This window comes from Natator depressus, chromosome 6 (assembly GCF_965152275.1).
Source record: "Natator depressus isolate rNatDep1 chromosome 6, rNatDep2.hap1, whole genome shotgun sequence".
Lineage (NCBI taxonomy): Eukaryota > Metazoa > Chordata > Testudines > Cheloniidae > Natator > Natator depressus.
Genome location: NC_134239.1, coordinates 42,270,447 through 42,297,228, shown reverse-complemented (window position 1 = coordinate 42,297,228; position 26,782 = coordinate 42,270,447). Strand labels below are relative to the sequence as shown.

Below are 26,782 nucleotides of genomic sequence, written 5' to 3'. Positions count from 1 at the left end.
TGTCTTAAGCTTCTAAAGAAAGAGGTGGCTGGAAACAATGTTTCTTGCATGTACAATTCATAATTACAGCATGAACAGACCATCAGGAAAACAACATAATACAAAGTTCATTTTTCACTTAAATTGGGATTTCTCTTTAATCTAGACCATAGCTGAATTGCAAAGGTTCTTTACAGTAAAATCCTCTCAGTATTAATGGGATCTAGCTGAATCAGTCTGAAAAAAACCCAGAGCATTTAATTTACTTGAGAGCAATACCATTAGGACTCCCTTTTCCTTTTTGCCCCAAGAAACTGAATGCTCGACTTACATACACATTTCAAAACACACCCTTTTCTCCAAGGCGTTGAATTTACGATACCAGATAATTAACAACAAATGGTGAAAACTCCAAGAGTTAAAGGTCTTAGTTTTGTTGCCAAAATGGTGTCTCAGATTCCGAAATAAACAAAGCTTGTGCCTCCTTCCATTAATACTGTGGCACTGTCAAGATGTGGCAACACAAACTAGTCTGGCAAAAATACCATCAAAGGTCACAGTAGAAAAAAAGAAAAGAAAAAGCCTTATAAATAATACCCTTAGTGGATTATTATTTTCTCTCTCTCTTTTTTTTTTTTTTTAATTCTCACAGGGTATCTAAAAACTTCTATTGCTATATTTGATCTGTACTGCCTCATTATAATGATAACATTCCTAGTAGACAAAATAGTCTAGAAACTTAGCACAAGCAAGTAAAACAATCTTCAAAGGATCCAAAAGGTTGCAATATGGATCAGACCTCAACATGTCAAAATGTTCTTCTTCTCAAGCTATATATAGAGATCCTATCACTATATAGGTTCTGCATATAAAATGCCATCCTTTTCAAAACTACAAACAGCTCTTCTTCATATGCAAAGCGGAAGGAAAATCAAGGTAGTATCTAAGGGGACACCATTTATTTGAAATCTAGTCTTTTTTTAAAATGAGTTTAAAAGTAGTTTACACATATCTGTGGGTTTCCCACCCAATTTTTGTGGTTTTACAGTCACATTAATTTTTTAAAATGTATTCTCTCTCCTCTTTGTGCAAGTCTGTCACACAGCAACAGAGGAAACCAAAAACTGGCTGACTACATTGGGCAAAAAACATGGCCAAAAAACATGGCCTTGTTTACACCCAAAGTTGTACAACTTCAATTATATATATATATATGTTAAAGCACATACACCCCCCTTGTGTGTTACACCCCAAAGTTACACCCCCCTTGTGTGGATGCAGTTATATTAGTATAAAGATGCTTATACCAGTATAGTTTAATCCCCTGTGGGAAAGGGAATAAACTGTACTAGTATATAACATCTTTATGTTCTTTTAGTTTACTCCATACTAGCTAGGTGTTGTTCAGTAAGAAAAACCACACCCTAAACCAACATAGTTATACTGATACAAAAATTGTGTGTAGTCCAGGTTTGAAACTTCCCATACATTAAAACAGATCAAAAAATCCCAAAATATTGATGTTATCTGCAAAAATTTGAACTCAAAACAAATTGCAAAAATAGTTTCATTTTTTGACCAGCTGTGCTATACAATTGCCATCAAATGCACAAAGAAAACAAACTCAAAATGTGGACTCCACTGCATTCCACCCCAAATATTTGCTAGTTATGGCAAACCATAACCTACTTATAATCAAACTAGGTTCACTGGGGGAAGGAGACCAAAGCCCTGAGGTAAGTGGGACGTGGGATATCGTGGGATACCGGGAGGAAGCACGAGAAGGAGAGTGCGAGAGGGGAGGGCTCCTGCCTCATACTAAGAAAGCAGGACAAACAGCAAGTTATCTCAAGTGCCTATACACAAATGCAAGAAGGCTGGGAAACAAGCCGGGAGAACTGGACGTCCTGGCACAGTCAAGGAATTATGATGTGACTGGAATAACAGAGACTTGGTGGGATAACTCACATGACTGGAGTACTGTCATGAATGGATATAAACTGTTCAGGAGGACAGGCAGGGCAGAAAAAGTGGGGGAGTTGCATTGTATGCAAGAGAGCAGTATGACTGCTGAGAGTTCAGTATGAAACTGCAGAAAAACCTGAGAGTCTCTGGATTAAGTTTAGAAGTGTGAGCAACAAGGGTGATGTAGTGGTGGGAGTCTGTTATAGACCACTGGACCAGGGGGATGAGGTGGACAAGGCTTTCTTCCGGCAACTGATGGAAGTCACTAGATCGCAGGCCCTGGTTCTCATGGGAGACTTCAATCACCGTGATATCTGCTGGGAGAGCAATACAGCGGTGCACAGACAATCCAGGAAGTTTTTGGAAAGTGTAGTGGACAATTTCCTGGTGCAAGTGCTGGAGGAACCAACTAGGGGCAGAGCTCTTCTTGACCTGCTGCTCACAAACCAGGAAGAATTAGTAGGGGAAGCAAAAGGGGATGGGAACCTGGGAGGCAGTGACCATGAGATGGTCGAGTTCAGGATCCTGACACAGGGAAGAAAGGAGAGCAGCAGAATACGGACCCTGGACTTCAGAAAAGCAGACTTTGACAACGTCAGGGAACTGATGGGCAGGATCATCTGGGAGAATAACATGAGGGGGAAAAGGAGTCCAGAAGAGCTGGCTGTATTTTAAAGAATCCTTATTGAGGTTACAGGGACAAACCATCCCGAAGTGTAGAAAGAATAGTAAATATGGCAGGCGACCAGCTTGGCTTAACAGTGAAATCCTTGCTGATCTTAAACACAAAAAAGAAGCTTACAAGAAGTGAAAGATTGGACAAATGACCAGGGAAGAGTATAAAAATATTACTTGGGCATGCAGGAGTGAAATCAGGAAGGCCAAATCACACCTGGAGTTGCAGCTAGCAAGAGATGTTAAGAGTAACAAGAAGGGTTTCTTCAGGTATGTTAGCAACAAGAAGAAAGTCAAGGAAAGTGTGGGCCCCTTACTGAATGAGGGAGGCAACCTAGTGACAGAGGATGTGGAAAAAGCTAACGTACTCGATGCTTTTTTTGCCTCTGTCTTCACGAACGAGGTCAGCTCCCAGACTACTGCACTGCGCAGCACACATGGGGAGGAGGTGACTAGCCCTTTGTGGAGAAAGAAGTGGTTCGGGACTATTTAGAAAAGCTGGACGAGCACAAGTCCATGGGGCCGGATGCGCTGCATCCGAGAGTGCTAAAGGAGTTGGCGGATGTGATTGCAGAGCCAATGGCCATTATCTTTGAAAACTCATGGCGATCGGGAGAGGTCCCGGATGAGTGGAAAAAGGCTAATATAGTGCCCATCTTTAAAACAGGGAAGAAGGAGGATCCTGGGAACTACAGGCCAGTCAGCCTCACCTCAGTCCCTGAAAAAATCATGGAGCAGGTCCTCAAGGAATCAGTTCTGAAGCACTTAGAGGAAAGGAAAGTGATCAGGAACAGTCAGCATGGATTCACCAAGGGCAAGTCATGCCTGACTAATCTAATTGCCTTCTATGACGAGATAACTGGCTCTGTGGATGAGGGGAAAGCAGTGGACGTGTTGTTCCTTGACTTTAGCAAAGCTTTTGACATGGTCTCCCACAGTAAACTTGCCAGCAAGTTAAAGAAGTATGGGCTGGATGAATGGATTATAAGGTGGATAGAAAGCTGACTAGATTGTCGGGCTCAACGGGTAGTGATCAATGGCTCCATGTCTAGTTGGTAGCCGGTATCAAGTGGAGTGCCCCAAGGGTCGGTCCTCGGGCCGGTTTTATTCAATATCTTCATTAATGATCTGGAGGATGGTGTAGATTGCACCCTCAGCAAGTTTGCAGATGACACTAAACGGGGAGGAGAGGTAGATACGCTGGAGGGTAGGGATAGGATACAGAGGGCCCTAGACAAATCAGAGGATTGGGCCAAAAGAAATCTGATGAGGTTCAACAAGGACAAGTGCAGAGTCCTGCACTTAGGACGGAAGAATCCCATGCACCGCTTCAGACTAGGGACCGAATGGCTTGGCAGCAGTTCTACAGAAAGGGACCGAGGGGTTACAGTGGACGAGAAGCTGGATATGAGTCAACAGTGTGTCCTTGTTGCCAAGAATGCCAATGGCATTTTGGGATGTATAAGTAGGGGCAATGCCAGCAGATCGAGGGACGTGATCGTTCCCCTCTATTCGACACTGGTGAGGCCTCATCTGGAGTACTGTGTCCAGTTTTGGGCCCCACACTACAAGAAGGATGTGGAAAAATTGGAAAACATCCAGCGGAGGGCAAGAAAAATGATTAGGTGACTGGAATACATGACTTATGAGGAGCGGCTGAGGGAACTGGGATTGTTTAGTCTGCAGAAGAGAAGAATGAGGGGGGATTTGATAGCTGCTTTCAACTACCTGAAAGGGGGCTCCAAAGAGGAAGGATCTAGACTGTTCTCTGTGGCAGCAGATGACAGAACGAGGAGTAATGGTCTCAAGTTGCAGTGGGGGAGGTTTAGGTTGGATATTAGGAAAAACTTTTTCACTAGGAGGGTGGTGAAACACTGGAATGCGTTACCTAGCGAGGTGGTGGAATCACCTTCCTTAGACGTTTTTAAGGTCATGCTTGACAAAGCCCTTGGTGGGATGATTTAGTTGGGGATTGGTCCTGCTTTGAGCAGGGGGTTGGACTAGATGACCTCCTGAGGTCCCTTCCAACCCTGATATTCTATGATTCTATGATCATAGGTGTTATTTTTAACAATTACAGGTAAAAGAATTCCACGAAAAAGTGTGACTGATAAGTTGATGAGTCCCTTTAAAGTACTAATGTTGCTATAGCCTCTTAGAGGATGGTTCTGCTCCAATGAAACCAATGAGAGTGTTACCACTGACTTTAACGGGATGGGAGGAGGACAGAGTCCTGAGTTACAACAAACTTTGAATTACATGAAATTTGAATTTCAAGTACAGTACTGTTTCTCCCAAAATTCACAGCCATTTATTGCCTTGCTGCATTTGAGGATTCACAGAAGGGTTCTTTGTTTTCCAACTGTTGGACAAAAGCAAACATGACATTCAAAAGATGGATATTCTAATATAACTGAAACCTGGTGGGCTTTTGCTTTGTGTCCTCTAACATGGGTATCAGGGAAAATGTACAATATTTGCACCATTGCCTCCCTGCAAACTGATACATTAGCTGAACATTTAGGAATAATGTACTGACCCTTCTGCTCTCAGGCACTGCACTCAATTCCTTATGCCACAGAAACTGTAAATGTGGTAACTAACAAGTTCCTGGCTTATAAATGCATCAGATAAGGTCCCTCTCTCAAACACATTCTCTCCAACACCTCCCCAGCAGCTATCCTCCTAGGAAGGGACAGAACTAGTCTACTAAGCTGAGTGGCTGTGTGCTTTTAAATCCAATGTACTGGACATAAGGTAATGCCCAGTTCAATAAGGCAGGGCTCTGCTGTGAAGGAGCCTCCAGTACCATCTCTTCTTCTCAACATCTATTTGGGTCTTTGTAGCCCTAATGTCAAGCAGCATACAGAGAAGAAAGGGCTTGGAATAATGACAGGTTTCAGAGTAGCAGCTGTGTTAGTCTGTATCCACAAAAAGAAAAGGAGTACTTGTGGCATCTTAGAGACTAACAAATTTATTTGAGCATAAGCTTTCATGAGCTACAGCTCATTTCATCCACAGCTTGGAATAAGAAATCCAAAAATTGAGATAAATAAATCTTACTAGATACCATGGTATAATAGTTCAAAAGGGAAGAATAATCTCTTGGTAAAAACAGGGTAGGGTTTTGGTTTTCTTGTTGTTACTTATTTTGTCTGTATACATAATGAAACATAATGAGATAGGGTGATATCATCCTAACTTTAGACATGGGAATAGGAAGAACAGACAAGATGTTTGATAGAAGACTATCTATCTGTTAACAGGTAAATGGAAGAACCAGGAAAAGATGGTACGATCCTGATTCTCAGTTCCAGCTGAGCTTCACAAAGCATAAAGAGGGCTACCTATATTTTGGGGCAGGCGAAAGGCTGGTTAGGTCCCCAAGTGACTCAACATTCCAGCGACCATGAATAGTCAGAACACATCCACATGCATCTTGCTCAACCCATGCTCCCCTGCCCTAGCAGCTACAAGAGAGATAGATCTACTATGCAAGGATAGTCCCCATTGGATGGATCTGTTGGTTTATGGCCCCTCCTCTGCTGGACTGCATAAAGGGACTCTTAACACAATGAAAACTCAGGTCCCCAGGACTTTCAATGTCCTGCTTTAAACATTGGGGAAGTACATCTCTGCATGCTGGACCTCTACTGTATTAGATTTTATAATCTTGTTTTGCAATGTCCATTGAAATAAAACCCTAAAAGGTCTAGTTGTGTTTATTACACAGCACTTCCTGTTACAATGTTTTTAACTTATACGTATTTTCCCTTTTGGTCACTACCTCTCCTGAGGATTAGTACAAAATTCCAAAATGCTACACAGTAAATAAGGTCATTGTATTGGGTATGTCTTTGCCTTATAAATAGAAGCAACAAAAACACAGCAGACTATCTTTATACTGTTTATTTGAATCAGACAAACCTTAAGAACTCAGGCCTTGTCTGCTCTGCATCAAAATTAAAAAAAATTATGACAAGAATAGGGTACCCAGTGTCCTTAGCCAAAGTGTCCTCTCTTTATCTGTTGAGCAGTGAGCTATGTTCAAGTTGGTTGCCGCGCTCCACCTCACAGGTGGCTGCATTTCAATGGGGTAATATGTATATAGTTAGTGAAGCATTTTAGGATATTTTGGAATGAATGCTGCTAAGTACATTTAAAATATCCTTAGTCTATGCATTTTGTACAGCTCTGCACATAACAAATGAGAAACAAAAGAAAATCAAAATCAGGCATGGTAAAGCAGGAACAACATCTCTGATATAAATGGGATTGCCCCTTCTTATATCTCATTTGAATTTGCCCCACAGATTATATATGCCAATATTTCAAGGGTTAGTACATACTGGAATCCTTTCTAGGGACTCGGAAAAAACTGGTCTGAGAATTACAGGTGAATTCATTCACCTTATGACACTCAGGGGATTCTCTGCCTGACTCTGGTGCTGACTTTTTCAGCTAGCACTTGTCATTTGTGACAACACAGGTAGCCCCTAGGCCAAATTTTATGATGTCTCAGAATAGGTAACTTTGCAGCATTCTGAAAAGGTACATGCTTTCAAGAAATTCCACTTCCCTATGATTTTTCTATCATATCTGAGAAGCTCTATTACCTAGGGTCAACGTATGCTGAGAAAGACATTTTACAGAATTCAGAAATAAGCAAAACCATGCAGGCACCATTTGAGGAGAGGGAAGATCTGCTGCCCTGAATTTCGAGGACCCTACAACAGAGTTCCTGCTCCACAGCTGGCTCAGCAGTGAGTTGTTTGTTTTAACCTCGGTAAATGTTGGTAGCTCAAGATTTGAAATCCAAACTTGAGGGTCATTGTGTAAAATAGTACTTGAAACTGACGTTTGCACTAATGTTTTTATATTTCTGAAACAGTCAGATAGGAAACAAGCATGAAGGCTATGCGCGGTTACATTACAAACACACACTCATTCGCAGGGCTTTCCTTTAGTCTCTCATTTTAGTTTGCTTTTCTAATGGAGAAATTCAAACAAGGACACACAAAATAAGAGGCCAGGAATCACTGCTGAAGTACAGAGCCTCTGCCAAACTTGGACGATCCAAAGGGTGCAGGAGTCAAACTCCCTTGTCAGTTCCACAAGGAGTGCCATCTCCTCCCTACCCCTCTGAGGAAACAATCAGGCAGTAGCTCTAAACATTCAGATAACAAAAGGTCAGATTGTACCTGCCTGATCCCACTCTTCATGCATGAATGGAGGGGAGGGTCTGCTGCCTCCACAGCAACATAGCTGCCTTCCTGGTATTTCTGGGTTCTATGCTGGGGAGGGGCTTGGAAATGCCACATTCAGTGGGGATGAGAACACACATCATTCCCCGACTAGTCCCATGAGGCAGTCAACTTTTCTGTTGAACCCCTTCACAATGACAAACCCCTTTTAATGAGCTGTTCCTAGGCCCTTACTATGTTGGGACTACCAACAATCTGGATGGTGACACCAGCTGGTCCACAGCACATATCTGGCTAGCTCTTGTCTCTTAGAGATCTTAATGGATCAGCAAAATCTGTGGGTCAGACTAATGGTTCCTTTCATTGGAGTCAAACCAGATGATACAATACACAGGGAATTCCATAATGATTCCTAGGGTCTGATTCTCATTTGCAGTAAGGCCCTTTTACCCAGCTATGACGGTCCACAGAGGCCTGAAAGTGGTGTAAAACTGTAACTTACCCCCTACCATAAGGCCTCTTTATGCTGCTAGAGCATTGTCAAAGGGCCTTAATGTAAATGAGAATTAAACCCACAGAATTTTCTTCCATCCAATGCCCATTGAAGTGAGTGGAAGTTTTAGCACGGATATCAGTGGATACTGGATGAGGCTCTGACAGCTGCTAAAGCGGAAGTTAAAGGGAGTTTTGTCATTGGAGTCAATGAAAACAGATTCAGACCCTTTAAATTAGAATGTCTTTGGAGATAACACTGGGAAAACATTATTTGTATAAATATGTCCTATATTTATAACAATAATACATTGGACTTTTACAGCACTTTTCATTCAAGGACCTCAAAGCACTTCTGAAAAGGTGAGTCAACATCATTCTCACTATTTTACAGATGACAACACAGAAGTATAGAGAGGTAAGTGACGTGTAGAAGGTCAACTAACTGCACTAACTTTTCCAAATGAATGAGAAACTGGATAGCATTTAAAAATTAAATAAAGGAATGTTTATATTAATGTAGAGTTTGTTAGACTCACAGACTTTAAGGTCAGAAGAGACCATTGTGATCATCTAGTCTGACTTCCTGCACATCGCAGGCCAGAGAATCTCACCCACCCGCTCCTGAAATAGACCCCTAACCTCTGGCTGAGTTACTGAAGTCCTCAAATCATGGTTTAAAGACTTCAATTTAAAGAGAATCCACCATTTACACTAGTTTAAACCATTTACACTAGTTTAAACCAGGCCCCATGCTGCACAGAAAGGCAAAACCCCCGCAGGGTCTCTGCCAATCTGACCTGGGGGAAAATTCCTTTCTGATTCCAAATATGGTGAACAGTTAGACGTTGAGCAGGTGGGCAAAACCCACTAGGCAGATACCTGGGAAAGAATTCTCTGAAGAAACTCAGAGCCCTCCCCCATCTAGTGTCCCCTCTCCAGCCGTTGGGGATTTTTGCTACTGACAGTCCCCGATGCACCACATGCCATCGCAGACAGTCTCTTTATAAAGCTGTAATGTTAAAATTGATGTGAAGTGCCTTACAAACAGAAAGCAGAGGGAATACTTTTTTAAATAGAGTTTCGCGCAATATACTAAATGTAACAAAGGTTCAATCCTGGCCCCACTGAAGTCAATGGCAAAATTCCCACTGATTTCAATGGTGCCAGGATTTCATCCTTAGGCGCCAGTCCTGCAAACACTTATCTCCATGCTTAACTTGAAGCATCTGAATAGTGTGAATGACTACATATGTTTTTAAACTTCTCCACATGTATAAGTGTTTACAGGACTGGGACCCTAATTTGAACTTTAATAATGAAATTCAAATCTCTGAGCTATAAATAATAATAATATGAATACTTTTCACTTCTATGGCACATCCCATTTAAGGATCTTGAAGTGCTTTACATACAATGAATTAAACTTAACAATGTCCTTGTGAGGCAGATAAGCACTGTTATTCTCACTTTACAGAGGAAGAATTTTAGGCACAATGAAATTAAAGGAATACTGGCAGGTCCCAAACTTTGATTTTAAAATAAGCAGTAGCAATGCTTCCATGACTTTTAAAAAAAAACCCCAGTGGAACAGATCTTTTACAAACAAGTAAAAATTACCATATTTGCAGTTCAAATCCCATTGTTCTACTATATGAGCACCAGAAAATGAAACTGACACTGACTAAATAAAACTGACTAGCCTGTTTTCACTGCCCTGATTTTGCAAACACGTTCAGGTGTGCAAGCCCTGGTCTACACTACAAATTTATGTCGGTATATCTATGTTGCTCAGGGATGTGGAAAATCTGAACTGTAGCAAACTAACTCCCGGTGTAGACAGCATTATGTCTACTGCCTCTCAGGGAGGTGGAGTACCTATGCTAACTGAAGCCGCAAATCTGTAAGTGTAGACAAGCCCTAAGTTTTTGCAGGATTGGGCCCTAAGTGTAGTGTGTTCGCTTTTTTATTATTTTGTATTGTTTGTTTTTTAAAAACAGCATAAATACTGAAAAGTAAATACTAAAAGGTAAATCCAAGCAACATACAGGTTGACTTCAATAGGAGCTCCAAGCACAAGTGATTGCTGGATCAACTCCCTATAAGAAGAAAAATGTAAAAGATCCTACTTTCCAAGGTTAACGCTCTCAAAATGACTGTGGGTTTAACAGTGTAGCATCCCTGTGTAAATAAAAATTTTCCACCATAATTACATTGCCACTGTTATACTGGTATAACTTTCCATGTGGACACCCTTATTCCAGAATAAAAGTGCCTTTTTTTCAGTTTACCTTGTGTTGCTTTGGTAGGACTATATGCTGAACTGGAAAAAGGTACTCTTATTCCAGAATAAGAGTGTCCACAAGGGGTGTTATACCAGTATAATGATAGCAATATAATTATACTAGTAAATTTTCCCACGTAGACAAGCCCTTAGGCAAGTTTCCATCGATTGCTGTGTACTGAGATTGCCACCTTCCTTAATCCCAAGTGGTGAATTGTCCTTAAACTATACCATACATTTAACATGATAATCCTTAATGCTTATATAGCACTAATCATCTTCAAAGCACCTTAAAAACAATGACCCCATTCCTGCAAGCTATTTTGCATTGGTGGACCTTTATATCTGGGTAGATCCCCAAAAAAGTAAATGAGCATCGGTCTACATGGACTAGTTTCCAGTAGCAGGACCTTCAATTAACAAATCCTCTCAACACTACCATGGAGTAAATAATGTTCAAAAAATGGTATTTTCCATTAAAAAAAAAATTAAAATAAAACAATAAATTGACTTTTTCCCCCAAAAAACATTTTTCCTGGAAATTTGTGATCTTTTTGTCAAAACTAAACAAAAAAATGTATTTTTATCAGGCACTAATAGAACACTTTTCAGTTTTGGGTTTTTTTCCCCCTTCTCATTTTCACATTCATTTAGTCTCTTTTCAAGATGAAAATAAAGGAGGAGTGGAGTGGGAGGTCTGAACTCAGAAAATTGAAAAATTTTCAGTTTACTTAAAATAAAAACAATTTTTTTTGTTTCAAATCAAAACACTTTTGATTCATCTCAATGAAAAATTTAAAAAATGAACATTTCTGTGAAAGTTTTCATATAGTTGGACAATTATTATTTGTTAATCAAAAAGACCACCCCTAGTGAATAAAACGGAGGAAAGGAGATTAAAGGTGGCCTAGAAAAGGTGGGGTGGAGGTGTGGGAGAGGAGGCCTTTTTTGTTTTGAGTTATTATTATTGCTTGCGTTACAACAACACACAGAGGCCACAAGCTACAACCAGAGCCCAGGAGTGCTGGGTGTTGTATAATCCTTCAGTTAAAAAAAAGTTCTGCCCCAAAGAGTTTACAGTCTACATAAATGATGCATGTATTTGATGCATTTAAAAGTCTTGAAGGTCATTTTATTTTTAAAGATTTTTTTCTTCCCATGTTTCTTTATTATATTAGAAACATTCCGTACCTTGTTTTTCCTAAATTACTCTATGGATGACTGGAGAACTGGTAATGAAATCACAATTATCGCAGAAGTGAAACTTGTTTGAGAAGGAAAGAGATTTTTATCCAATCTGATTACAACTATCTGTGCTGTATTTGTTTTTTGGTTGGTGTTCTGTTTTGTTTTCTTGGTTGGCCAGCTGGGTTTTTGATACCTATTTAATTCAAATGCCTAGTAAACAAATGAAAGGAAAGTTATCTTTGTCAAAGGTTCAATTAAGAACTATGAAAGATCCCAACCTATTTCTCGGAGTCCACCAATGAGACGTCCAGCAGAATCAGGAGAGGAAAAAATATATTCTTAATACTTTTAACATAAAATGAGGAAACAGAAAAATCTGGGAGGAAAAGCGACCTTTCACAGCTTCTTTATACATTCTTAAGCAGCAAAAAGGGACACAAGTGCCATCTGTGGTGTTTTTTTCCTTGGAAGTTTCCCTTTAAGCATGGTACAATCAGGTAGTTCCAAAAATATAGAACGAATGGATTTTACAAAATGCAATAGAAATATTTTAATAAATTCTTTAAAATATTAATGAAAAGAAGGATTTTTGGTCTTATGGTGTCTGCAAACCAATCACTGCATCACTGTGCACATACAGAAGAATCAGATAGTGAAAAAGTGAAACTGGCCTTGTGTCACCTGCTCAAAGTGAAGGCAGTGCAAAAATTAAAAAAGCATAAATGGGGAAAATTATATTAAAGTTGTACAATTCTTACAGTTTAGTAATTAAAGCTGCTACGAGTAGACAAGAGTAGACAAATGTGGGTTTTGGTTGGCTGGGGTATTTAATAAATGACTTTTCACCTGACAGTACCCCTTTAGAGCGCTGCATCCACAGCCACAGGAAGTGTCAGAACCAGGATTAGAACACAAGAGAAACTGGCTCTCTGTTTTGTGCTGATTATACCATGTGTCTCTGTCCCAACACATCAAATGGAGGGGGAGGAAGAAGAGGCGGACAAAGTCTAAGGAAACAGTAAACATGTTTCTGATCTAATGCTGCTGTTTCACACTGATACGTTTCCACTGATTTTTAATTTACACCAATGTGAGATCAGAATCAAGCCCTGTGAATGCAAGAGACATGTACGCAGCTCAGTCAATCCAGAATTAATTGTATGAAATAGTCCTTTAAGTCTTATCCCCAACCCTTGCCTTCACACACAGAGGAACACACACACAAAGGAGAAACTGAGATGTGTCGCACACATATAATTTTGAAAATTCCTTGAGAAGAAAGCCTGGGAGCTAGCATAACAGCTTGGCCTTCAAACTCAGTTCTACCTTAGACTATGGATTATGGTGTTTAGAATAAGCAACGCAATATAGCGGTCCCTTGGCATGGGCTTGTATACTCTAGTATGCTCAGTGCTTGTATACCCTTTTGTTCCTTTATCAACTTCCCAACACTCTTTTATCAGGCTGCATTGTAACTTTCCAATAACAGGAAGAAAAAAGTTCTTCGAATTCTTTATAGAGAGGCATTAACAAGGTAGTCCAATAAGAAAAACAAAGCTGCATAAAAGATTGGCAGCTGCAGCAGTGTGGCATTAATACAGAGACTGACTGGTAAAAAGAGCAGGTGTGCTTTTGAAGAAAGGTTTCTTGGTTATTTTTGTCTTTTCCAATTTTCTCACCCAGATTTTTGCCTGCTGATCCCCCAACTCGTGTGTATGCACACAGCTTCCATTATAACACCCTGGAAAGGCAAATGAGCATCCTTTTCTGAAGCTCTCACTTCTCCATGACCAGAGACAACTCCATCATCCTGATTACTCACACTCACAACTCTGGTGACATATTCACCTCATCTCTCGCCTCTGCACCCACATCCTGTCATTTCTTCCTCTATAGCTTCTCTAAAATCCAGCATTTGCTCTCCATTCCTAATGCCAAAATTTGCCTCAACTTCTGCAATCTTTGGCTTTCTGCACTTGTAACTCACCTCACTCATTTTCTTCCAGTTTAGTCAAGATTTTGGTGCAAAAATCATTTCCTTCTCCCATCACTCCATCTCTTTATCATGTCAGACCTTTTTTTTATTCTTAAGTGTTGAAATCAAAGCAGCAACATTGTAGTTAAGAGTCTGTTTTCATTTTCATTATGTTGTAAATCATAACCTCAGATTTTTAATTCAGACTAGGGAGTTTTTCAAATCCAATGAAACTATCTGCCAAACTACTTCTGGTTTAGAGATGCACAAAAATATTGAAATTAGAGATTATCATTATTATTATTGCCTATTTCTAGAACAAATCAGAGATGCATTTTGAAAAGTAAAATTTTTTTTAGTCTTTCAGCCATTTTCAGGACCTTCTGAAATCCACGATAATTTCCCGTTGCATTCAATAGGAATTAGAAGGGGCCCTTCAAGAACAAAAATTCTCTCCAATCTACAGTCTGGATCTTAGGGGTTATTCTGAACTCATTCTGTACACAGAAATTCTATTGATATTGATGGGAGTCAGCAGGGCAGCCTGGAGTGCAGAATGTGCAATGGAGATCTGCACTGCTGATAAGAGATCCACACTGTGGAGCAGAGGGGAGAGTTTTGCCCTAAAAGCAGAGTAATCTGATCTTTTCAGCTACAACAAAATGTAATTAAGGTAAACACTTCCAAGTTTGGGAAGTGACTACTATTCTGAACTTATCCTTTTAGAAGCTCCACTGATGGTTTATGATTTTATGAATATTGTTACTACAGGAGAAGTCCCAGGAGAAGGTGCTCAACTGTTGGACTGTCAGCCCCTTGACAGGATTCTGCATAGCAAAAATGCTATGAAGTGGCATGCTACTTTAGCACTTTGCAAGTATGCCCTATCAAAGGCCCTATCAAATGCAACAGCGTGACAATGTGCAAAATCCTGGTTAACACAGAGGGCCCCTCTGAGGTCCAAAGCCATCCCTTTTGTTTTATAGTTTAACATACATTTGAGACTATTAAGAAAAAAAGAACTTAAATAGAAATAGTTGATAAGGATCTGACTTAGCCAAACAATGGGAAGGAAATTCAAAGTTAAAGCTAGCACTTAGTTCTTAGCACTCCCCATTGTGCCTAGAATCTATATTGTAGAATGATTTTACAAGTCATACAATACTAAGGCATAACACCGTGAGGTAAGGAGCCTTAGATCTGAATTTCTCATGCTTTTGTTGGTTTAAGTTCAGGCCATGAACATTATTTTAACTCGGTATTTGTATTTCTTGGGACTAATTGTTCCACAATCTCTGAATCCTTGTTGTGAGTGGAATACAGCATGCGGCACAGGTTCCACTCACAACAAGGAGGACAAAGGATTCAGTGATCAGAGGACAATTAGTCCCAATTAGGCCTATTTCGCAGCTCAGTGTAAAGGGTGGGGGAAGGGTGCTAAAATTTTTAAAAAGAAAAGGAGTACTTGTGGCACCTTAGAGACTAACAAATTTATTAATAAATTAAATTTATTAACTAATAAATTTGTTAGTCTCTAAGGTGCCACAAGTACTCCTTTTCTTTTTACGGATACAGACTAACACGGCTGCTCCTCTGAAACCTAAATTTTTTAAGAAATAGGTCCCTCCGGCAAGTTACAGTGAGATCACTAAAGTTACAAGCGAACTTCAGAACCTGGCACCTCATACACAATACTATATTTAGATGCATTTCACCAAGGATATGTCTACAGTAAAAATGCTACAGTGACACAGCTTCGCTGCTGCAGTGCTTCAGTGTAGATGCTACCTACCCCGACAGCAGGGATTCTCTTGTTGGTGTAGGTAATTCACCTCCCCAAGAGGCAGTAGCTAAACTGATGGAAGAATTATTCTGTTGACCTAGCACTGTCTATACTAGGAGTTAAGTCACCTTAACTATGCCACTCAGGGGTGCAGACTATTCACACCCCTGAGCAAAGTTGTTAACCCAACTTAATTTTCTAGTGTAGACCAGGCCTAAGTCTGTGCCATTGGAGGGCAAAGTCATTAGCATCTAGAGGTGATGGAACACTATTTGTAAACTATGTTATGTAACAAATGTTGGCAGTTTTCGTCAAGTAATTTATTTGTCAAATCACTTGTTCTAGCTTTCAACCAACTGTCCTATTGACACACCTCATTTTAAATTAGCTTCAAAAATCAAGGTTAAAAATACTTACATATGTACATGTGGAGGCTGGAACCTGCTCTGGTTGATGTTGTAGTGTGTAAATGCCTGGGTTGGATTTGAGCTGTATTCATCCACTGTTATGGTAACTTTGCCTTGTGAAGGAATTCCATGAGCCATCCTTCCTCCTTATAGACATGAGCAATTTACAACTTTCCAGAGCCAAGAATGGCGGTGGGCATTGTGTTCCAGCCAAGTTCTGAACCCAAGGATCTCCTCATCAACACAACAGAGTTCTACAAAAGGAAGAAGAATAACTCAGACACAGTGTTTAAAGTCCTGAGATTCCAAAAAGATCAAATTATGGCTGAATTTCAATCTAGTCCTATGCTGATATTCTTTGGAAATTTCTATCTACATATTTCTAATGTACCCATTTATTTTAGTACCTGGCCACTAAATGTTAATTATACCTTCATCTTTTTTTTAAAGCTTCTTCACTTTGCACTGTTTTAAGTACCTTTGTAGTATGGATGGCTTAAAATAAGACTTTGTTTACACTACAAAATAATCTGTGTGGAAAGCCCCAGCTAAGTGCCCCATATTTACTATTCCTCTTAATTTTAAATAAACATCTAGTGCTAATTACAGCTGTGAAAGTGAATAACTGGGCCTAAATTCATGAAGGTCAAATGGCTCTTGTCAAATGCCTGCACCCTCTTTGAAGCACAGTTCGCTTTACAAAGTTGGTTACATTTCGTCAGATCTTTTTCCAGATGAATATAAGACAGCCCATCTTACAAAGCTATAACAAAAGGTAAACTCAAACCAGTTTGGTTCAAAGTATTTACATCTGTCAAAAGGAAAACTGGTATTTGAGCAGCATTACTGATATACTCATTCTACCTGCAACAAAACTAAGCTTTCTACACACTTTACGTAATCAAATAGTTGTGATTTATTTGCTACTATTACCAGCCTTCTCTTAGTGCACATATAAAATTCTATTAATGAGAATTCTACATATATATACACAAGATAAAAGTAAAACATGCTCCTCTGCCTATACACACACGCCTGAGTTACTCACAATGGGCCAGTCACTAAAGGACCAACACCTCTTCTAGTGCACCAGACATCATCAAATTCTGGTACACGTACACACACACACACACACACACACACACACACACACAAAGAGCCATCATAAAGAATATTAGCATTCAGAGTGGAGAAGCCCGGTGATCTAGCAGTGTGAGCACAGGCCTAAGAGCCAGGAACGCCCAACTTCTAATCTCAGTTCTGACTCCTTCATAAACTCATTCCGCCCCCTCTCATCTGTAAAATGAGGATACCAAGATGACCCTACTTTACAAGGGTATTGTGAAAATTGATCAGTTAATGTCCGTAAAGCACTTTCAAGCTCTGCATAAGTACTATTTATGGGCCAGATCCTCAGCTGGAGGATCTGGCCTTAAATTACTAGATGCAAGGAGCATGTATTTATGTGTAAATTACAAGAGTAAATCTCCATTTGCTGAAATGAGAACATACAAAATAGGAGGGAGGAGACTGATCTGAAACTCAGGCATCAAACTATGCAATATTTTTCCTACAGTGATGCTCTTGGACTACTCTTAGCTCCCAAACAGAAGTATGTTTACTACATGCAACATTAAAATTTTGAAATCTTTGCTTTGTAATAAAAATATATTTAGATTACAAGACTAGTTTCCAGTTTGGCATAAAAATATTGCAAAAACGCCAGACAAATGGCATATGGCCTGCCATAGGCCATTTATTTTATTATTTTACAACCTCAGGCCTACCTCCGCTTCCATATGTTAGTTGGGCAAAGAAATTTCACAGTCTTCATTCCAGGAATAGGATTCTCTCATCCATTTCCAATATCAGTAAAAAGGAGAGAAAATTAAACTAAACCTTAAAATTCTTACCGAGAGAGAGAGAGCTACTCGTGATTTTGTATGTTTCAGTGAAATCACTGTTTGGTCTTTATACTAATTTGCCTTCACAAGAACAGTACTAAGGGTCTGAGGGATAAAATCAACAACGCAAGATTTACTAAATCAAATCTTTGCCCTGTTAATTGTGATGTAAGATACATGTAATAACTGCTCACGAATCATAATGTGGTGGTTTTCATACCAAGTTTGCAGCTGTTTCCTTAATTTCCCTCACAATTATATTTTACTGTTATTTTGCATAACAGTAAAACACAACACCTGCTTCAAATTGCAGTCCTGTTCTAAGTACTGTAATTCTTTTGAGATACAAACTATTAAGAGTATGCAGCGTAAAAACTGCATAATTGCACTGCACTCAAAAGTAAATACAAATGAAAACATCTTCCCTTTGGAGAAATGACTGTCATTAAAAAGAATGTTAGCCATCAAGGCTTGAAGGGGAAAAAAATACACATTTTTACACAAGAACTTTAGGGTTTACATAAATTAGGGATTAGTGTGGAAATTACGTGCCCAATCTTATTTTTTTGCAATCAAAATCTACTGTGTAAAACAGAGAAAATTAGAAGCAACCACAACCAAATTTTTGCCCAGACTTTTAGAAAGGCTATGTACTTCCACTAACAGTATAAGCAAAAGTCAGAACATTACATTTCCTATTACGAGTAACTCAGAAGAAAATTTAATTTGCTCATTAGAGTGAATTATACACAAAGATAATATTAAACATCATTTTATAGTGTTCATAAACCTATTACAAAAATATAAATTTCAGCTAACTAGCATACAACAGAAGTACTAAGAGGATATTGGACAGTCATATATAAAATACTTTTTAAGTTGTTTCATTGTAATATTTAACATAAAAACTTCCCATAGTATTTAATTCTAAATATATACCTTTATGCTTAAATAAGACTAAGTTAAACAAAGTATCGAATTAAACTGAAAGGTAACAACGAAAATCCAAAGTGGAAAAAAGTCAAATATATGACGGGGAGGCTGATTTTAATTTCATTTTCCTAATTTCCCTTGAATGTTTTATATACCAATACAGCTCACCTATCAGAGGTGTCAGATTATTATCTTTTTTAATGTGGAGTTCTTTGAAGAGAATGTCAAACAGAAGCAGAGTATTTCAGAACTTTCATAAACAAAAAGGAAAAAAAAGGCTTATTTTTCAGCACTATTGTTCTTCTCACCCCCCTGACAGTAAGCACTCACTGAGATGATGAGCACAAAAGAATAGCTGCCTGTTTTTTTCATAGCTGTCAAGTGCAACCTAGTATGCAATATTTGCCACTTCTTACCCGATAGATTTCTTGCTTAAAAATTAACTACAAAAAGGATATGCAATCCACTTTATTATATCATGTTTTACTAATGATATGCCAGAGGTTATTCTGGGAATGCCAATAGCTATCTTTCAGCCTGTATTTATGATTTAAAATGTTATAAAGAGACACCTTAGTGCATGGGTCTGTTTGTTCAGTTTTAAATCTATAAAATGTGCAAGGCTGGCACTTTTTAAAACAAAAGGCAAACATTAATTCTATACTACAGCCTACTTTTCTAAGGAGTATTCATACTGAGCAGCTTTTACAATTTTATTTTAATTCTACCTGTAATTAAAACATTATACATAATAGCTCTTTGGACTTATTAAAAAAAATCCCCCTCAAATTTAAGCACTTGTGTGTCCTCAATTTGATCAATCAATGCTTTTGCTCTTCTGACTGGTATTAGTTGGAGAAAATTTCAGTCTGTCAAGACTGAAGAGGGGGAAAAGGGGTTAAATTGGATGTTAACGTTTTCTTTTCAAGTAGGCTTCCAATATCTGTTATATCAACGTTGATAGAGCAACAACATATTTAAAAAATACTAACACAAGCCCACCACCATAAATAAGATAGTTATTTGGTCTCTCATAGGTTATTGCAGGATGTGCTTGTGATTATTTAACAATTTGCCCGAAATCGCTGCAATGTTGTACAGTACTATACTTTTCATGCAACTCCAACTTCATCCTATCCATCAAGAGTGGTGCATATATCAGAGTGACACCGCATATACTAAGTGTAGACGTGTGTTTTAAAATTTCATTCTGGACAACACATTACCCACTCTGCACACACTTCTAGATAAGCGCTCGCAGACTTCAAGAGAGAGCGGGAGGCATGAAAAGTTAAGTCAAACTAGTGATGCCCACAGAAAGCTTATCCAAAAACTATTCACACACACCTTGAGTCGCACAGAGAAACAAACGCAGCGCTGTACATTCATAAATACCACCACCCTCCCACCTCCGCACGCACACACCGACTTCCTCTCCCTTCATGTGTCTGTGGAATAAAACCTCATGGCAAGCCTCGGTATAAATGATCCAGATGCCAAAATGGTTCTCTCTGTAGCACTCAGTGCTAGGCGGAAAAGGCAGAAGTGGTACCAGTCTCCACACGCTACCTCCTCTAGCAGTCAGTCCATGCCCGGCTGCCGCCTCGTACTCTCTGGGCACCCTCCGTGCTGCTGTTGTGAGTACGCTGGGTGCTTGGCTCGCTCCCTCTCACCCTCTTTTTCCCCAGGCTCGGATCGACTGATCACAATCAGTGGCCAATGGCTCTGACACCGCACCATCCTGCCTTTTGTACAACATCCCCCTTTTCCCAACGTCATTCATCCCATCCGATCTTCCCCTTCCACTAGACGAGCTGGCATTATAGCCCAGATCAAACACACACACACACACACCACACAGCCAGAGCCCCCAGGAAGCACAAACCCGCCCTGCAAGCTCCTGCATTTGCAACTGCTCTTGTGTTTATTATTTCCTCGGAGAAGGGGGGCATGTCTGCTTTTTTTTTAAATATATAAAGTTTCCATCCTCCTTTTTCCTCCCCGCTCTCTGAAATTAATGCACGTTATTTTTCCACGCCCACATTTGCACTAAAACTGATTTTTGGGGGGGGGGGGGTACGAGCGACATATTCAACCAACAAGAGAATAAATGCTTTTTATTGCAGCTGTGTCATTTCCACAATCCCCCCCCCCCCAAATATCCTTCCTCTCTAAAGGTTTCCAAGTGCCCTAGGCCTCTGGGATCAGGATTTCAAAGCATGTTTTAAAATGTAGTTCTCTCGCATATAAAATAGACACAGAAACTCCAGCTCTGAATATAAAAGAAACCGGTTTGCAATCGGTACTTTTCTTGGAGTCTCGCTTCCCCCCGCCCCTCCGGTTGCCTGCTTTGGTGGGGGGGGGAAGGAGGAGAAAAAGCCCCCTTCAAATGCACAAAAAAATCGGAGCAAACGCTACATTTCAGTTTGAATGTAACTGTACTTTGCATTTCGCCCGCTTGATCTGCGTCTCCTTGGTCTCTCCAGCAAGCAAAATGCTCCCTGGCCTACCCTCCCCCGGTCGTGCTCTAACATTATAACCCCGATCACCCGAGACTTTCTAGTAAACAGCCAGGAAAATTCATCCCATTTCTCTCTCTCTGCTGCCAAATCACTTCCACCACTACCTCCCCCCCAGACAAGAAATAACGCAGTGGGGGAAGGGGGGGGGAGCTTGCATGGGGTGGAGGGAGGGAGACAAGACACTCAGCTCAGCAAAATAATTAGCTTTTCACTCTGCAAAAAATAAGCCCCAAACAAATGAAAACCAACCCATCCAGCTAAATGACCATTCTGGTGAACGGAAAATAAGCAGCCAGTTTTATTCTTATTATTGTTTAAAGCAGCCTGGCTCAGGCGCTGCTGCGCTAGACCCTGTCTGATCCCCTTCTACTTGTACATGACAAGGCACCTCTAACCCGAGGCTTTGTGTTTTGTTATTTTTCCATTTGATTTCTCTCCCCTTCTCTCTAATCGGGGTTGATTACCTTTCTTTTTCTGGCTGCTGCTGTGTGTCCTAGGGATGCCTTCAGTGCTGGGAGAGGAACCGATCCATGGGGGATTTGAGAGAGCTGGTTAAGAGAAAGGCTGGAAGGTGGAGATTGGTGTAGGCAGGGCAAAACCTTCGACCCTGAGGGTCCCCCGGCTGGCTGGAGAGTGGAAACGAGAGACACAGAGAGAAAGAATGAGAGCAGAGCCTCGATCTGGGAGAGCGAGCGAGAGAGACAGAGGGGAGAGAGAGCGAGAGCAAAGAAGGGAGAGAGCAGAGCCGTGCAGTGCGAAGGGACTGCCACTGGGGTCAGGGAGCAGAGCACCAGGAAACAGGGCGGCCAAGGAGCTCTGCACACACACATACAGCCAGCCAGCTCCTCCTGCTGCTGCCTCTGACTTCACTGCCCAAGCAGGGGGGGCACAGCTCTTCTGCCAAACTGCTGCAATTCCCCCTCCCATGGAGCCTGGAAGAGAAAGAAAGGAGAAGCGCTGTGTTAGTTGGGTCAAAGGAGGAAGACAGACCGAGCATCGCCTCTGAAATAAATAATAATAAAAGGCAGGAGATTCAGGAGACTTTTCTGATAAGGGAGCACACAAACCAACCTGCATTGTAAGACCTGCCCAGTCCTGAAGGGGGGAAAGCCGTCAGCTGGGGCTAGGTGAGAATAAAGTAGGCATACTTTAGGACCAAAAAACCCCAAAACTCTGTCTCCCCCAGATTTCTGCACTTCTGCTTTCGCTTGTGAAAAGCACATTTTCTGTAATGCAGGAGGTACAATGGCTGGTTGAAATGTGTTAATTGTTCTATAGCAAGAATTAACCTCAGTGCCCAGGAGAAAGCGTAATAAACATGGTTTTTTTAAAAGAAAAGGAGTACTTGTGGCACCTTAGAGGGTGCCACAAGTACTCCTTTTCTTTTTTGCGGATACAGACTAACACAGCTGCTACTCTGAAACCCATGGTTTTTTTAGTAGAGTTTGTTGGGATTTTTCTTTCCTCCCCCCCTTTCCTCCTAAGAAGCCTATAGTAATTGTGTCAACGGTCACATCAGAAGCAAAGTAAACACTGGAACTGTTTGTTCTTTTTCTCTGAAGACAACAAATGGAAGAAAAGACTTCTAAAACCATATAAGTATGGGCAAAAAGGGGAGAGAAATGTCAAAGAAAACCCAGAAAATCATGTTGATAAAACTATTTCTATCTGACCTTGAAGAATGATGCCCAGTAGGGTCCTATGCATTTAAAAGTACTGCTGGCTTTGGCCAGCCTTAGGATATGCATGGCAACTAGACCTAAATTTCTTGCTGAAGACAGCCTCACAGATCTAGACTATCGTCAGATAGAAATCCAGTGTGAGAGCAGAGGCGGCAGCGGACATATGCAACAAATTAACCGTTATCCAACTAAGCAGCCTAAAATATATTAAGTCACAGGAGTTTTTTCAAGGCTGGTCATAAGGCTCTTCTGGGCTTATTTTAGGGTGATCATTGTAAGGCCCCAAAGAGATTTCATTTGTTTCGGCTAAAATGGTCCTCAAACAAGTGAGTCTTTCTTCTCACCAAATAAAGGCAACATTTAAAGTACTGAACTGGAATCTGAACTTCAGAGAAACACATTCCACCACTGGAAAAAATACTGGCCTGAGATACTTGGATAGGGCACAGGACTGAGAATCAGAAGAGACAGGTGCTGTCTACTCCTGGCTCTCTCACTGATTTCCCTTACCTTGGGCACTTCTTTGTTCCTCAGTTTCCTCATCTGTAAATTGGGGCATATATTTACTCCAACTTGCAGATCACTTTGCCCACTCCACCCACACATTTCAGTCTATAAGTGCTAAGTCATTACACAGGCAATGTGTCTGAGAAATGCAACATTTCCAGTGAAATAGACCCACGGGACCCCAAATTCTTTTAATAAACTAATTAAGTTCTGACAATTCTGGGCCTCCTAGGCAATTCTCTTATATGCACAGATGAGTGGCAAGAATTTTTGAGTAATCATTAGTCAAGTTGACAATGCAAGGAAGGAAGAAGGAATTTGGGCCAAAATGTTCTTAAGTGATCACTGGTTAAAAATGAGGGCACCGGAGACCAGTGGCTACTCTGGAAGGATGTGAAACAGGAATAGATGTGGTCCTGAGGTTGTTCCAGCAGAGCAAATCTTCTTAGATTGATTAAAGTGGTTTTTGGAATACAACTTCCCATTTTGTTTTCCCACCTTTCTTCCTTAATTGATAAATAAGTCTTAAGTTCCTGAAAACATTAAACACAAGAATGCAAGATAAGCAAGAATAGAAAAATTGTGGTAAGTCTGTCTTTATTTCGACTGGGGATTTTGATTTATTAATACAAATTTTGATGAGATTATCTAAGGGTATACATTTGGGAACAGAAAAAGTAAACAAGTGGTTTGGTATGAATGCCACAGGTTTGATTTTCTGGTTCGATGAAATTAAAAATGTTCTTCAGGTTCCAACAAACAGCTTTTTTTTTTACATAAATGCTTCCTAGTTCTAATGGGAAAAAAGATCTATGTAAACATGTTTTTAGAGCCTAGACAATTTTTTTACACTCATATTAATTCAAAATGAACTACAAGAAATACACAGACTAGGCTGATGCCTATTAAAAGTTTCATTACAGATTTCATTATTTTGTAAAATAAATAGGTGCTATAGAAGTTCCCCTTGTCATCCCATCGCAGTCCCACTGCCTAATACCATTGTATTTTATCTCTGACAAACAGAAGAAAGGAGGGTAGGATTTTCAGAAGTGCACAAGGAAGTTAGGGATACAACCCCCAATGAAAGTCAACGGACTTGTGCACCTAACTCCATCAGCCACTTTGGAAAGTTTCTCCAAATCATCTGTGAAACTGTACAAGAAAAGCATTTTTAAAGTCTTTCTTTAAGGATGGGCTCTCTAAACAAAGAAAAGTTTTGCACATCTTCCAAAGGGAAAGAAAGAAATGAGCTCTCAGTCTCTGACTTAAATCATAGTACTGGTATGTGTTTGCAGTACTGGATAGACGTACAAGACTACACAATTCCTGCCCCAAAGAGCATACAATCTAAGGGTCAGATTATGCCATCCTTACTCATGTTGAGTAGTGCCTTACTCCATGAATAGCACCATTTACTTCAATGGGACTACTTCTGCAGTAAAGTGCTACCCAGTGTGTCTGAAAGTTTCTTCTGGTTTGAATACAACACTAAAGAGATACTCTGTACAGTCTGTATTGCTTTAGTGTTTACAACGTTCTGACATCTTAACGTTAGAGAGTTAAGGATTCTTGTTTGAAGAAAAGTATGAACTGGGAATCTGGTTGTCCCCAAGTGATCATTAATTAGTAGCAACATATTCAAGTAAGAACTCTACAAGTAGAACTCTACAACAAAGACCAATGGTCTGATCACATTCACACAGTGGGATTTTGCGATGGATTACAGTGGATGCAGGCCCACACCTCCAGTAAAAAGGATATATTTTTAAGTAACTGGAGAAGAGAAGACAATTAAAGCGAACACTAACACATTGGATCAGTCATCAAACCCGAGAGAGAAGATCTAATGTTAGATCTATGAAGATCTCTACTCGGTTTTGTTTTTTCCGCATTTTATAGCCTGAAAATGTGCATAGTTGATAGGCAGTTTGGTTGACTAGATTAATACAATTAGTACACACAGAATAAGGTCAGAAAGTCAGAGAGGTCAGACTACCAGCTATCCAGACTAGCTAGAGCAGGGGTGGGCAAACTTTTTGGCCCGAGGGTCACATCGGGTTTCCGAAATTGTATGGAGGGCTGGTTAGGGGAGGCTGTGCCCCCCCAAACAGCCAGGCGTGGCCCAGCCCCCTATCTAACCCCCCTGCTTCTCACCCCCTGACGCCCCCCTCAGACTCCTGCCCCACCCACCACCACCCCCGCTCCCTGTCCCCTGACCACCCCCGGACCACCCCCTGGCTGCCCCCCGCCACTCCATCCAACCCCTCCTCTCATTCCTGACTCCCCCCCGCAGAACCCCTACCCCATCCAACCACCACATCTCCCTGTCCCCTGACTGCCCCCAGAAACCTTGCCCCTGACTGCCCCCTGCCACCCCATCCAAGCCGTCCTCTCCTTCCTGACTGCCCCCCTCCGGGACCCTGCCCCCATTCAACCCCCCTGTTCTCCACCACTAACTGCCCTGCCCCCATCCACATCCGTGCCCCCTGACCACCACCCCGAACTCCCCTGCCCTCTATCCAACGCCCCCTGCTCCCTGCCCCCTTACCGCATTGCCTGGAGCACCGGTAGCTGGCAGTGCTACAGCCACGCCGCCCAGAGCACCAGGATAGGCAGCCATGCCACCCAGCTGGAGCCAGCCACGTCACTGCAAAGCCAGAGCACCAGGTCAGGCCGTGGCTCTGCATCTGCGCTGCCTGGCAGGAGCTCGCAGCCCCTCCACCCAGAGCATTGCACCGGCAGCACAGTGAGCTGAGGCTGCGGGAGAGGGGGAACAGCAGGGAAGGGGCCAGGGGCTAGCCTCCCGGGCAGAAGCTCAGGGGCCAGGCAGGAGGGTCCCGTGGGCTGGATGTGGCCCGCGGACTGTAGTTTGCCCATCTCTGAACTAGAGAGTTCTTCTTATAGCTCTTAAAAGTGCTTTCAACTAAGAAAATAAATAGAACAAGAAGAAACAGCAGCTAACTGAACCCTGAAAAAATGAATGCTACCTTGTGTCCAAGGTTTAGGGTTTTAAAATCTCAACCGCTATCATTTCTTCTGGTTTGTAGTTTTATTTGATTCCCCCCCCCTCCCCCCCCCCCACAAAAACAAGCTCCAGAAACTAAGCTGTTGAACATTCCAGCAAACATTGCATCTTAGGAAAGGACCGAAGGTCCATCTTCCTCCCTGCCCATTTAAGCAGTCCAGGACTCTGAGAAGGGGACAATTCTCATAGGGATGTCACTCTCATATGTGCTGTCAGCATCCTCAGTCAGGGAGGGATACATCATTGTAATGCTG

General features: G+C 41.0%; 1 protein-coding gene across 2 annotated transcripts in view; it reads right to left on the bottom strand.

Annotated features, from left to right (window-relative positions):
- The window catches only part of MPPED2 (metallophosphoesterase domain containing 2), a 129,890-nt gene extending 107,707 nt beyond the window's left edge, over positions 1–22,183 (bottom strand). Inside the window, exons 1-2 of one of the 2 annotated variants that reach the window (XM_074955154.1) lie at positions 21,776–22,183; positions 15,963–16,206 (exon numbers count right to left, since the gene is read on the bottom strand). In XM_074955154.1, coding sequence (XP_074811255.1) covers positions 15,963–16,090 — 128 coding nt within the window. In that variant the 5' untranslated portion in view covers positions 16,091–16,206; positions 21,776–22,183. Of the gene's footprint in view, positions 1–15,962; positions 16,207–20,358; positions 20,510–21,775 lie in introns of those variants that run through there. The other variant, XM_074955155.1, reaches the window with a different exon arrangement.
- Positions 22,184–26,782: the final 4,599 nt, after the last annotated feature.